The sequence below is a fragment of the Sitophilus oryzae genome, unplaced genomic scaffold (genome assembly GCF_002938485.1).
Source record: "Sitophilus oryzae breed Bouriz unplaced genomic scaffold, Soryzae_2.0 scaffold_1179_pilon_pilon, whole genome shotgun sequence".
Taxonomy (NCBI): domain Eukaryota; kingdom Metazoa; phylum Arthropoda; class Insecta; order Coleoptera; family Curculionidae; genus Sitophilus; species Sitophilus oryzae.
The window spans coordinates 3,122,087-3,136,174 of NW_022145814.1; the positions used below are offsets into that span (position 1 = coordinate 3,122,087).

At 36.6% G+C, this 14,088-nt stretch overlaps 1 protein-coding gene across 1 annotated transcript; it reads right to left on the reverse strand.

The window, feature by feature from the left end:
- Positions 1-8,158: 8,158 nt before the first annotated feature.
- On the reverse strand, positions 8,159-8,848 carry LOC115891369. Its single transcript, XM_030911821.1, has one exon. It carries the CDS (start codon positions 8,846-8,848, stop codon positions 8,159-8,161), a length of 690 nt encoding a protein of 229 aa, XP_030767681.1.
- Between the last annotated feature and the right edge of the window lie 5,240 nt (positions 8,849-14,088).

The following is a 14,088-nucleotide window of genomic DNA, read 5'->3' on the forward strand; positions in this document are numbered from 1 at the left end:
AAGAGAGATTAAGGAGGGAGGGGCACGAAAAATAAAAATTATAGCTAATGTTAGTGATATTAATCTTTTTAGGGAGATAGCTGCCAGGGCGCCATTGTAACCCAAAAAAAAGCAACGTCTGAAATAGTTATCAGCAAATTTTTCTTACAGACTTTTTTTAGGGGGGCCCGGGCCCCATGGGCCGCCCCTCGGTATCCGCCACTGCTATGTTTTACAATTTAGGGAAGATTTCGAGAGACTATTGACACGACCAAAACAGGCGCACCGAATGGCTGTCCATCACCAAAAATACATTTACTTACCATCCATTGCTAAAAATGAACTAATCAAAAAATGTGGGTATTGGCACGATATGTCGACAATATTTTATAAAGTAAACTCTTTCTTCTTACTGTTCGTTTGCTACAGTCGTCCGCTTCTGAAGAGGACTCAAGGTCGGAACAATCTTATTCTCACTGAGCTGAGTTGTTCTCGGGGAGGGGGGAGACATCAAACTAGAGAGAGATTGAGAGAGCAATCCTGAAAGTGTCGTTCCATTTAATATTTGAGATGGTCGGGGCGGTGCTCGAGAACGGTCGGGTGACCAGTTTGTGGGCGTGTTCCCATCGGATGTTTTTTCTCTAGACAGCCGCCCAATTTATGCCAGAAATCATACATATTATTTCTGGTTTTTTTCTCTTGGGCAGATATCGAATCGGGGGGGGTGGGGTAGTGGCCCAGACCGCTGAGTGAAGAATGAATGAAACAGTCGCGTCTGGGTATCCAACTTGCAGGGTGAACCGTGTGCACCGTCGTTCACAGTGGAACAACACACCTCTCAAATTGGTCGCTAGCGTCACTGCGCATATCAACTTTTAACGTCGTTTTCGTCAAAACACTGTAGATCAGAAGTATTAATATTTAGTGGAGGGTTAAAATCACCGCGACCTTGACAGATCTATTGTTGTGTTCCCCTTTAAAGTTATAGACTCATCATACAGCCTCAGGGGCTTAACAAAAGCCAGTATCTGAAGCGACTTCAAAGTTAATCCGAGCACTCAATCCTGGACATCAGCCGCGTACCAAAGTAAGTGGGCATAAAGTCGTCGTCTCGGCGTAGTCAGTGATAAGGTGTTTCTGGTGTTTCCCGCGCATTTCGGCCCACAGAATGCTGCATGTCGCAGCTTGGTTCCTCTCAGCTTCAGCCCTGTAGGAGGTTCGTTGAAGGAGACAGTGTCCTGGTATTTTCCTGGTAATTTCCTGTTCGCGATAGTTCCTATCTAAGAAAAGTAACGTATGTTTCGATAGCCGTAAATTTCTGCTGAAGGATACTGGGGTAGGGTGCCTATTGGTTCGGAGTATTTATTTTTCGGCCAAAACCATATCACCTGCCCTCTTTGGTTTTGAAGCATCAGTATACCCACGTTATGGTATAGTGGTCTTTTACATGCGAATTAAGCGTTTCTTCCTTCCCATTCCTTTAATATTACTTATACAATACAGTGAGGGTGTTTCTCAAAGTTGTAAAATTCTTGGTATGTCATCACTGGGAGTGAGCCATAGTGGAATTTTCTTTTGAGAGTATTCCAAACTCCTGAGCTGACAATTTATTACCCAGTACTGTTTCTCTCCGTTGGTTTTCCAATGAGCCATCCGTCTATGCATCTGGTGTCTGATTGGCAATACTTTTTATGTCTGTTAATTTCGATGAAGGTGAAGGGGAAACCTTGCTATACAGGTCCCTTCTTCCAGGGGATTTCAGAACGCCCGTTGGTACTTCCCAGGCGGCTATCTTTGTTAAATACTTACCGTTATTGCCGGGGCGTTCTTATTTGATGTTACTGCTCTCTATTCGTGAATAGAGAGAACAGTAACATCAAATATATATAGGTGGTGCGAAGATTTTTGAGTATGGTCTCAGCATACTCTGCTACCTTGTTCCATGCCGATTGACCCTTCAGCATGCAGGTCACTATATTTTCTGGGCTGATGGACACGCCCAGATTTCTCTCGAGTTCCGTCCTTGTCCCCTCGTATAGAGAGCATCGGAAGAACACGTGCTTCGCATCTTCGGTCACCACGCGGCAATAGTGACAGTTCGGGGCGTCACTCCTCTTGAATCTGTGCAAGTATGCTCGCAAACATCCATGCCCAGTCAAGAGTTGGGTGATGTAGAATCCAACCTCCCGTGCACACGGGTAACCCATTTGGTGACATTCGGGATTAATCGAGGTGTCCACCGACCTTTCGTAGAGCTGTCCCATCTCACTGGCCAGAGACGAAGACTTTCAGGCCTCTCTTCTTCACAGAAGACCTGTCGCTGCTCAGCTTTCTTCTTGCGGTGTTGTCGCTGGCGTTCACCCGCCAAGATGTCGATAGGCAGGCACGATGCCATTATACTCACTGCATCCTGTGATACCGTCCGGTATGCTGACGCCACTCTGATCGCTGAGAGTAGGTGGACTGATGTCATTGTCCGGCGATATGTTTTTATTTCCAGCGATTCTGACCACACGGGTGCTCCGTATAGCAGGACGGAGGTAACTACTGTTGCCAGTAATCGTCTCCGGATTTGCCTGGGGCCTCCGATATTGGGCATTATTCGTGAGAGTGCGCCCTGAACTGCTCCCGCCTTCTTGCTGGAGATATGCTCCTTGTAGTTGAGCCTCCAATACAAGACCACTCCAAGGTACCCGATATGGGGTTGCGACTGGATATCATGGTCGCCCACCCTGATGGTGATGGACTCCATTTTCTTCCGGCTACTCACTAGAAGTGCTTCGGCCTTATGCTCCGCCAGCGACAGGTCTGCCGATTGCATCCACTGTCTTACCCCCCTGATGGTGATGGAGAATGCGGCTTCCAGCTCCTACAGGTATTTCGCCACAAGAACAACCGCCATGTCGTCCACGAGTGTTGTATTGGCCGGTAATTCAAGGTGGAGCACACCGTCGTACATAACATTCCACAAGAGTGACCTCAGGACAGAGCCCTGAGGTACCCCTCCCGTGACCTCATGCACCGCTGCTCCCTGCTCCGTCTCGTAAAGCAGAAGTCGATCGCTGAAATATGATCTGACCATTCTTCGTAGGCAGTAGGGTACACCCATGCGCTCGAGAGCCTCCAAAACGCGATCCCAGCGGGCTGAGTTGAACGCGTTCATGTCCAAGGTGACGATGAGGCAATACTTTTTAGAACAGCCTTCCCATCTCTTTCCTGAGATGGCTTCCTTTGCGATGTTTGTGACGAGTTCCAGTGCGTCGATGGTGGATCTCCCCTTCCTGAATCCGAATTGGAATTCAGAAAGTTGAGGATCGATGTATTGCTGCAATCTGTCGGCCACTATCCGCTCGAAGTTCTTCCCCTCTGAATCCAGCATACAAAGTGGACGAAAAGATGCTGGGTCGTTAGGTGGTTTCTTCTCTTTTGGGAGAAGAACCAGTCGTTGCTGCTTCCATCGGGTCATCGCATTGGCATATCTACCGACGGCAATGTGCAGTGATGTTAGGTCTAGAATGACCTCCATGCTGCTGTTGGACATGTTCTCATGGCACCTGTGATGCAGATACATGTCAGTCTCTGTACTTTGCATATGTTTTATCTTGCTGTACGTTGCTCTAGTTTTGTGTACCAAGCAACTGCTCCATAGGTAATCATGGGTCTTACTATCATGGTATACATCCAGCGCAAAATGTCACTCGTCAAATCACAACCTATTTCCCGCCAGTCTTCGGCATATCATGAGAGCATGGCAACAAGTACAACAGCTCTGGCATGGTAAGCTGTACCTTGCTACTCCCAACGCGTTAAACGCTATATACGGGAGCTGTTATTATATTTTAGTTTATAATTTCACTTACTGGCTAAGGAGTAATTATTACTTTTGTTTCAGGTAAGGCTGACAAGAAGCAGAGTAAATGTTTTAGTACAACAGAAAAAATATCACATTCTGCTAACGTTTCAAACGCTATCTAGAAGACTAGGGCCACTGGTATGTACGATGTTTTATCTATTTTTTTTTCTAATTCAGAAATAAATAATTTTAATTAATTATAGTGATATTAATGTTATGTCTATAATTCATCCTACTGCCTGAAAAATTTATTGTCATGTTCAAAATAAAACAATAATGAAGGGAAAAATCAATTTCCCTATTACAGATTTATAAATGCTGCAATATTGACTAACCGAACGCTACATTTATAGAAAATCAATATAAGTTTTTATTTAAATTATTCACTGGCTTGGTTTTATTCATAAACTCATAAATACACACTTCGATTTATTGTTGGCTCAAGTTTCGTTTATTTGAAATCAGTTACGTAAAAAATATTTGTTTATTTAGTATTTGGAAGCCTTTTCGATAGCATATCATAAAAAAGTTTCTGCGGAAATGCATCCTTTTCGAGTTTTTCAACTTTAGAATAGCTGAAACCAGTTACATGCAAACACGTTTCTGTTTTTCATTCTAAAAATTTTTCTAAACGTAGACACGCAAAAAAACTTCTTGCGGAAGTGTATCATTTTCATTTATTGATAAAACATTGTAAAATATAGCAAGATTTAAAAAGTACTCGGCAATTGGAATTCGTAGACAGACGCGTTTTAGCTTACAGCGTGTTTTGATTGCTTTGGTTAGGTTTGTTTTGGTTTGGTTTGTTGATTCATTTTTGTTACTTGGTTAAGTTCATACCTACAAAAGAAAAGTGTTTAGAATGTAAAGCAGGAACCCTTTTCATGTAACTGATTTTAGTTATACTAAAATTGGAAAAAAGAGAAAGATGCATTTCCGCAGAGAAATTTTTATGATTTTGTGTTTGGGAAGACTTCTATATACTGGATGTTTTGTTGTTTTTTATTATAAGTGATTTCAAGTAAAAAAAAAAGTTCATCCTTATTGTCTAATAAAATAATTTTATTCATAGATATTGCAAATTATGAAAGCCATAACATGATTTTTGATTTAAATAAATTGTTTAAAAATACGGTTTTCCATCAAGTTCTATAGCAGCTTCCATATTGTAATTTGTTTTCCGTAACAAAATTGTAACGTAGCAAGTGACTATACAATTGTTCGATAACAAAACTTTACAGCCACTTACAGTACAATTTTATAAGAATTTTATAATAGATAGTATAATTCTATAGGGGCGGGGGGTAGTATTTGGAATTTAATTTTTCGATCGGTTTTACAGTATTTTGATTCTATGAGCAGGGTTGTTCTAAAATTATGTTCCTAAGAACTCTAAGAAGGGCCTTCCTGAAAGCAAATCAGCCTACCTTTACTATTCATTTAGTTATACCCTGGAAATAAAATTAGTTTAGAACATTTTTTTGTTTTGCCAAATCTCAATTTTTATAGGAATTAAAATTTGAAATTTGTCATGTTTATGTAACTTCACGTACACTTTAAAAATAGTGATAAAAATATGATGGAGTAATGTTTAACAGCCTCTACACTATCCCCGAAATGTTTTACGAAATATTTCGTGAAACATTTTGCTAAACATTTCTGGAAGGATTTTTAGAAGTAAACTCAAATATATTTGACTATAAGTCCGTGTTATAAAAATTAGTTCTCACGTTTCCTGAAATAGATCGAGATGCGCCGTAATTGGTTGTTTGTTAACAACCTGTCACGGTATCAACCTGCAGTATGAATAAATATCATTAATTTATAATGGAATGTAATGTAATACTCTATAGTGCATTTAGAGATAACAGTTTTAGAGATAACAGTTTACAACAAGGTTACACAAGAATATTTAGTTTTAATCATTGTCTAACATTATTAATTACAAAATAGTACAAAAATATATTTCCAAAACTTAAAATCGTAAAACTGCAGGGCAATACGCAGTGACTAACTGTTCTGGCGGTCCACCTTTTATAGGTTATAATCATGGTACAAAGAATACAAGGTATGATATTGCGCAGGTTGGTCGCTACGTCACAGGTGATAACAGGCGCTATTGGTCAGCACGCTCCGCGCGCCAGTTCAAATCGTCAAGAAATTGTTATAAACCTGTTTTTTTGTTTACATACCGTCATTGAATTATCGCTAAGCAAGCTACTGTGGAGCAGTGCGTAAGGAGTCGGGCTAGGAAGCGAGAGACCGGAGTTCGAATCTCGGCCGGGACATAACTTTTTATTTATTTTTTTAAATACTGTTGTATTCTATAGTTTATTTTTGTAGTATAAAAAAAAAACTATTTATTCTGTTATTTTTTAATCTCCGTTATTAATATAAATTGATTGTTAGTACAATACCTCATTTAATATAAAATAATATTCTACTTTTTGAAATGTATCGGGCCATAATTGTACCTAAAAGTAATATATTTTTAGTGATATACCATATTGTAAACTATTTAATATTTCAGTCACTTACAAAATTAATTTGCATTGAATAATTGCCTACCATTAAAGGAAATTTGAGCTATATAATCCTTGATGGGCATATTCTGGGTATGCAAATACATCCTTTAAATTTTGGGTGTCGTTCAGCCGATTTATTCTCAAAACCAGAAACATCTACATATAAAAAGAAGCACAGGTCACTAATTATAATAAACTTCACGCTTGTTATTACTTCCACTAATTATAATAAACTTTACCCTTAGAATTACTTCTATCACAATTACAATACGTTCATCTGCATTGGCATTTTCTACTTTTCGATGGGAAACAATAAACTTCCCAATATTTTTTAAATGATGTAACAATTCCTCTTGTGGTTACTTTTCCATAGATATCCTCAACTCTGTCCTCATGTGAATTCAGAGGCAATGAAAATGAAAATTATTTACCATAAACATCGCAAACTAAAAACCTAATAAACAATTTTATACCGAATATAGAAATAAATTCAGTATTCTTACCTATCGTCCAAATCCATGTTAATAGATAATTATTATTTTTAAATATATTTTTGGAACTGCTGGTTTTAGTAATTATTAAATTAAACGAACTAAAAAGTCTTAAAATAAACAATTCTTAACCATAACCCCAAAAATTGCAGATCTCCTGTCAACTTTCTTTATTTTTTATTTATTCATTATTTTCCTAGTGACGTCACAGGTGGTATGCGCGAACTGAACGAAATTGGAGCCGCTATCGATCATACCTTGTATTCTTTGTACCATGGATTTATATCAAACCATGTTATTATGATATATAGAAGTATCTTTTATTGACATCAGGTCAATCAATACTTTTCCCAATCAGCTTAATATATTGATGTTGCCAGTATTACTCATCAAGCAATACTACTGTTATATTAATCAATTAATCGTAAACAAACATAACATATATAATTTTATATATTAATAATTACCCATTATAATAAAATTAAAGAATAAACATATTGTAATTATATGCCTGTAGATTGATCTACATATTATAAACGCGTGCTCAAATATTAATCTTGTGGAATATATATCAACATTAAACGAGATGTAATTAACGAAATATCATCGTAACAACAGTTATTTTAGAAACGTTTGGGTTTACTCGTTTCATTGAGATTTATGAAAAAAGGGCATTTGCCTCGCGTACAGATACCGTCATGTTTTGGAAATCGCTCAAAACGGAAAAAAATTGAAGGAGACAACCAGGAAACGCCAAAAAAATCCCTCACGCCCTCCTCAACAATTAGTTTTCAGGCGCTTTTAAGAATCGAAAGTAGGTCGAGGCAAATCGAAGTGTCTCAAGACAACTGGAAATAAACAGAAATGTGACAAAGTTGTGTGATGAAACGCGACCTTGACCTGCTTCGAAGAGTTCTCGGCATAGTGTAGAGGCTGTTTTTTACATATGAGATATGCATATATATCATAATCTCTAAAGGTGCCCGGTGGCGTAGAGGTACAGGCTCTCGTCTACCAATCTAAAGGTGTGGGTTCGATTCCCACACCCGGCATTTCATCAGCCGACTATTTTTATTAAAATAATTAGTTTGGGTACCTAGGTCGACTCAGCCTTAAATGAGTACTTGGGATTCACAATCCTGAGGTAATAATAGGCGGTTGAAGCGTAGTGCTAGCCACATTACCTTCCTTGTATACCGAACGGCTCTAGTATAGCAAGCTGTACCTTGCTACTCCCAAGGCGTTAAACGCTATATACCGGAGCTATTATTATTATATAGATATGCATATATACTCCAGAGTTGTCGCAACTAACGTCGCATCCCCACACCTAACCGCCATCTGTTACGATCAAGAACATCTTCCTCTTCCAAGTTACGGTCCTCCATTGCCCTTCTGATGGCCTCATTCCAGGATCTTCTCGGCCGTCCTCTTTTCCTTTTTCCAGGAGGTGACCAGCTGTAGATACGGTAGGGCCATCTTTGGTGTTCCATGCGTAGTAAGTGTCCAAACCACTTAAGGCCCCTCTGTTCGACTCTATCCACTATTGTCTGTGTGGCATCCATTTTGGCTCTGATTTCCACGTTCCTAACTCTGTCCAGTTTAGATACTCTCGCACTGCGTCTCAAATAGTCCATTTCGAGTGCATTCAAAGCTCGCTTTTGTTCAGCCTTTAAGGTCGAAATTTCACACCCATAAGTTACTACCGTCTCCACTAGGGCTCTTCCAATTTGTACTTTTGTGTTTGGTCTTATGTTTTTGTCCCACCAGATGCCATTCAGTGCTCCTATAATCTTCCGCCCTTGTTCTATTCTAGTTTTGTCCAGTCCCTTTCTGATTATACGTGCCCCCAAATATTTAAACCATTCAACCTGTCTGAGCTTTGCATTGTCAGTAATAAAAATGTCAAATTTATCATCTGAATTGGTCACTAGATATTCCGTTTCATCAATGTTCATAGTAAGGCCCCATTTCGTGTATGCCAAATTTAACCTGCTCATCATGAATTCAACAAGGTCGTAAGCATCTTGAGCTATGACCACCTGATCATCGGCAAAATTCAATGTAACCAAACAGTCATCTCCCTACAGGGACACCCATTCCCCCACGCCTCGTCTTCCAGTCCATAAGAACCACTTCCAAATACAGATTAAATAAAAGAGGCGATAGAGGACATCCCTGTCGAAGGCCTTTAGTTGTAAAAATTACCTCAGACAGTTTGTTACCGCTCTTAACAAGAGCTATGTTGTTGTTGTACAGCACCTTAACTAAATTTATGAGACATTCATCCACATCAAGTTGTCCCAGTATGTACCATAATTTAACTCTGGGGATGGAGTCGTAAGCTTTTTAAATTCGTAAACTTTTTATGAGATATGTATATACATAAAAAAGAGCACAATATAAAATAATATTTACAATACCTCGAGGATATTTCTCAATAAATAAATAACATATTTGATTTACTGAATTTATGCCAAGTTAGAGAATCACCGTGTATTTATAAATATGTTTACGCACCTATATTAAAAAATTTCTTTGTAAAAATCTTCTTTATAGGTACGTAAAAGTCTAAAATCTTGAATTTAGAACTCAGTTATTGAACAAAAATCTCCTTAATATTTAAAGTTACACACCAAATAAGGGTAAAATACATCTGTTTGGACTTTGTCTTAATGCAAAATCCCGGTTACACTCCAGGAATGTATGTCCAGAAATAAGAAACGAGGGTCGATGCTTTTGATGAGGGTTGGTTTAACAAGATGTTTCCCCCAAAAAAAAAATGTTGGCTAGACATTTAATAATATATTTCGGCAGGCATCACATCCTTAATCTGTCTACTACAAATTTATTTATTTGTTCTTTTATTTTTTTTATTTCCTCCAAAAGAACAGAGCTTATACGTATTTTCTCGGTATGCCAGTGTAAGTGGATTTATTATAAAAACTTCTGGTTATCTTTATCATTCACTGATATAAAAACGCGGTTATTTTCAATTCATTCTAAAAATGGTAAAGAGAAAATATGTTTCTTTTGGCCAGACATAACACACCTTAAAATACTTGCATTTATTTCTGGGACACCCTGCATAATTCAAAAGGAAGTTAATATTGTAGTGGAACAACCCCGGGTCGTCAACAAAGTTGAAAGGGGTATTTTGGCCAACTGTATAACAAGAAATGTAAGGAACCTACGTTGTGTTAAATATATTTTTTATTGTGATTACCTCGGATGCGCCCGACAGAAGCAATATTTTGGGAAATTTGAGGAGAATAGGTTATGTAAATGAAACTTATTATTTAAATAAACTACTTATTTTATTAAATGAAATGAAAGGAGTGCCGTACTATGCCTGGAATTCACAAGTAAAAGAGCACGGTAGAGAAAACCCTGTTCACTATTCCAGAGAATCTAACTATGCTGTCCTGAACTTTTTTGTTTTGTTAGTTTAGCAGGTGCCCATCCGCATGTACTAAGGTGTCTCTTGTTGCGAGTCTCGAATCTAAAGTTGAAGGTTTGGTGCCAATATCTTTAAATTATAAGTTATTCTACGAGTTATTCTATTTATTGTTTTTGTTTGCCCTTTTGCGAGCTAAGATATTCGCCCATGCAAGTTCGAAAAATATTAGTACACTCAATAAGGCCCTTATTCTCACACTGAACCACAAACATCGAACACGAATGAACAGTAAACGATTGTATTTAGATTACTTTTAAACTGAAATTATTCACAGCATAATCGATTCCATTAAATACATACACATATTATCTTTATCAGATCAAATAATAAATCAAGAAAAGCTTTAGAACAGAATCACAACAGGAAAAATGAAATGATGTTGTATTATGGACATATACCGGGTGCGTCTTGAAAGTGGCTCATCCCTATAACTTTTTTATTTTTTCAAAAAAAAACAATGAAATTTGGTAGGTTAGTATATATGACATAAATTAGGATTGCCTGACGTATTCAATTGTTTTCGGTCGCTTCCTGTTTTACCGGAAATGACTACAACCTTTGATATTTTTAAATGACATTCTCGATATTTTTTTACGTTATTCGATAAAAAATGACATTCTGAATAGAATGTCATATGATATGTCAACTTTTGACATCCTCGCTTAATAAAAAAATTGTATTTTCAGTTTCAATCTAGAGTGCCATGGCAATGTTAAAAACACTAATTCTTAATCAAGGAGCCTTGGAAAAATAGATTGGATCGTCTAATGTTTTTAGTGTCTTATCGCCAGTTAGAAAACTCTCAACTCTCTTTTTAGTGTCGTCCTGGCCAATTAGAAAACTCTCAAATCGTATTTTTAATCATATCTCAATATTTTTGAAATGGAACAAAGGTGGCTCATTAGCATATTTGGAAAAAGTATTTTTTTACGAATAATTTGATACCACACACTTGGTATTATAAGTCAAATTTTCGTTACGAACCGCAAGTTATAATTTCAAATAGATCAGATGCGAAAATGTCAAAAGTTGACATGTGATATGTCATTCTATTCAGAGTGTTATTTACTATTGAATAAAGTAAAAAAATACTGAGAGTGCCATTTAAAAATCAAAAGTTGTGTCATTTCAATAGGTCATTCAATCCTAATATACAGGGTGTCCCAGAAATAAGTGCAAATATTTTTAACTGAGAGTTCAACCCCAGAAACACGCCTGTGAGGTTTTTTTGCAAAAAAATGAAAATTCGGAATTTTTTGAAAAAAAATTTGGATTTTTTTTAGTTAAAAAAACATAATTTCTTGATAATATGTTAAATACGTTCCAAAAAACTCCGTTATTTTGGAACGATAAAGAGAAAATATGTTTCTTTTATCGAGATCTACCACCCCTTAAAATACTTGCACTTATTTCTGGGACACCCTGTATTTCATAAACATACCAAATCTCGTTTTTTTTAACTGAAAATATAAAAAAGTTATAGGGGGTGAGCCACTTTTAAGACGCACCCGGTTTATTATTACATTATATATTACGCAACATTAGTTAAATAATGAGAAAATATTTATCTTTAATAACATACTTTGTCACAAAAATTACGAATCAAAATGGGAAAAACCCATAAAAATATCTAGGGGAGTCGAAAAATGCAAGAGTTTCAAATTCGCCCTACGATTTGAGAGTCTAATGGCTATTATTTAACAACTCTTATTTCTGTTTGTCGCCTGATTTTCCTCTCTCTGGTTTTGCAAATAATATTTTAAAATCAATAATTTTATTTATGTATACAGAGTGTCTTAAAACTGAATGTTTTGAATTTAAAGAAATATGTCTATTTTTAAATAGGCGGTTCATCTCAATATTTTTAGAAGTTAAGTTTTCATAATGGAGTAAGACTCCAAAACTTTTCCGAAAATCGGAATTGGAAACCTAAAATGTTCCCAATAAAAAATTTAAAGATGTTTAACGTAGGAAGACGAAAAACGGATATACTCTTACCTCCCCTCTTTTATTCATCGATTCTGTATTTTATCGGTTTAGTTTTCAACTTTTTTAATTGTCAAAGTTGAATCTTATCGTAGATGGTGAAAATACTGTTATAGTCGGAAATTTCCCACAAGTTTTCCCGTTTTCAGCTCATTTGGCGGCCGGCTATGTCGTAAAAAGTGCACGATTCATGTCTGTCTAGAATTTTACGGTTCTATTAATTAAGGGTAAAGAGCAGACACAGTTTTTTTGCTTGTGGACATATTCAAATAAATTAAAATTAATAGAACGGGAATTAATTTTGTTCTAGACCATTCTGTGTTTAATTATAACTAACGAGTTGTAAGTGTACGTATGTATAATATATGATTTTTAAAATCCAAAATGGTTTTTAGTAGTCCTGTCGAGATATTAAATCCCGTAAGTTTTTAGGGGACCTTTTTATGATTCTAAATAATTTTTTAAGATGTTAAAGTTGAAATTAAGCATGGAAGTTTCTTCGAAAATTTTGGCGTTTGGTCGCTATATACATTAAATTATACCAGTAAAAAAATAAAGGTGTAAATAAAAAATAAGATGTTTCCTCTCGGAAAGGGTAAGTAGCTAAACAACCAGTGAGGGGCTCTACGGATAGAGCTAGTGGAGCTTTATATTCGCCACATTTAAACTGTGTTTCGAAAATGCACTTCTAAAACACACGGATTTTGGTAGCTCAACCGACTATGGACTAAAAAATCTAATTACACAGACATCAACAGTTTAGGGATATTGATATTTTCTATTTGATAGGCATTTGAAATGTACCATGTAGATAGGTTTAAAATTCAAAAAAAAATAATCTCCCACCGAGAGATCAAAAAAGTTATTCTGCAAATTTGATACATTCTGCACAGGGTGTCCCTTTTTCATGGGTTTTGCATAGGGTTTCCATAAAGGCTTTTGGACATTCCGGACCAACTGAACGCAAAAAAGAAACTATAAATTTATTTATAAACTTTAATCGGACGCAATTAATAACCCCGGAATAAACAAAATATAAACCAAAAAAACATTCAGTTTCCGGAAGTGCACCAAAGCGAAAAATTTGAACGCCAAAGTATGGAAATGGGCACTTTCAAATATGTGTCGCGTCGGTTAAGTAGAGCTGTAGCATCGTAGGTACTAAAATATTCAACAAAGTAACTAATAAATTAATTCAACTGTAACTGGAGTAACATATTTTACTAACTACTAAGTTAAATTGATTTTGCGGTCAGGTTTCCCAGACGCTTTTCCACATCTGGGCCGGACCGCCCTAGTTTTGCAGGGTTTCTCGTTTATAAGTAGAGCTACAAAGGTGCGGTTTTCACATCAGTGTGCTACTTTTTGTGAAACTAAAGATGTTGTCCTCATTAGCCGCACAGAATTGTCCTAACCTTCTTAGTTCTTTAAATATAGGGCGAATTTGAAATTCTTCCAATTTTCGACTCGTATCTCGGTTACCTTATAACTTATCGAAACTGAGTCCCATACAATATTTCACGTAGAATTCAGTGGCTTAATGGGCTCTATTCATAAACGAGAAACCCTGTAAAACACACGAAAATGGGACACACCTTGGATATTGCTTATATTTTCAAGATTCTTCCATTAGAGAATTAAGAGAAAATTTGCATTTTCATTTTGATTAAATTTTGAGAACCACTAGATCTTTTCTGGGCTTTCTTTCTTGTAATTTAATCTACTACCTATGTTACCATATGATCAACAAATTATGTTATTTTAACTAAAAAAATCCAATTTTTTTTTTTTCAA

Bases quoted from the DNA above. Each gene is read 5' to 3' on its own strand.
- LOC115891369 (XM_030911821.1), bottom strand. From the start codon at position 8,848: ATGAGCAGGTTAAATTTGGCATACACGAAATGGGGCCTTACTATGAAC.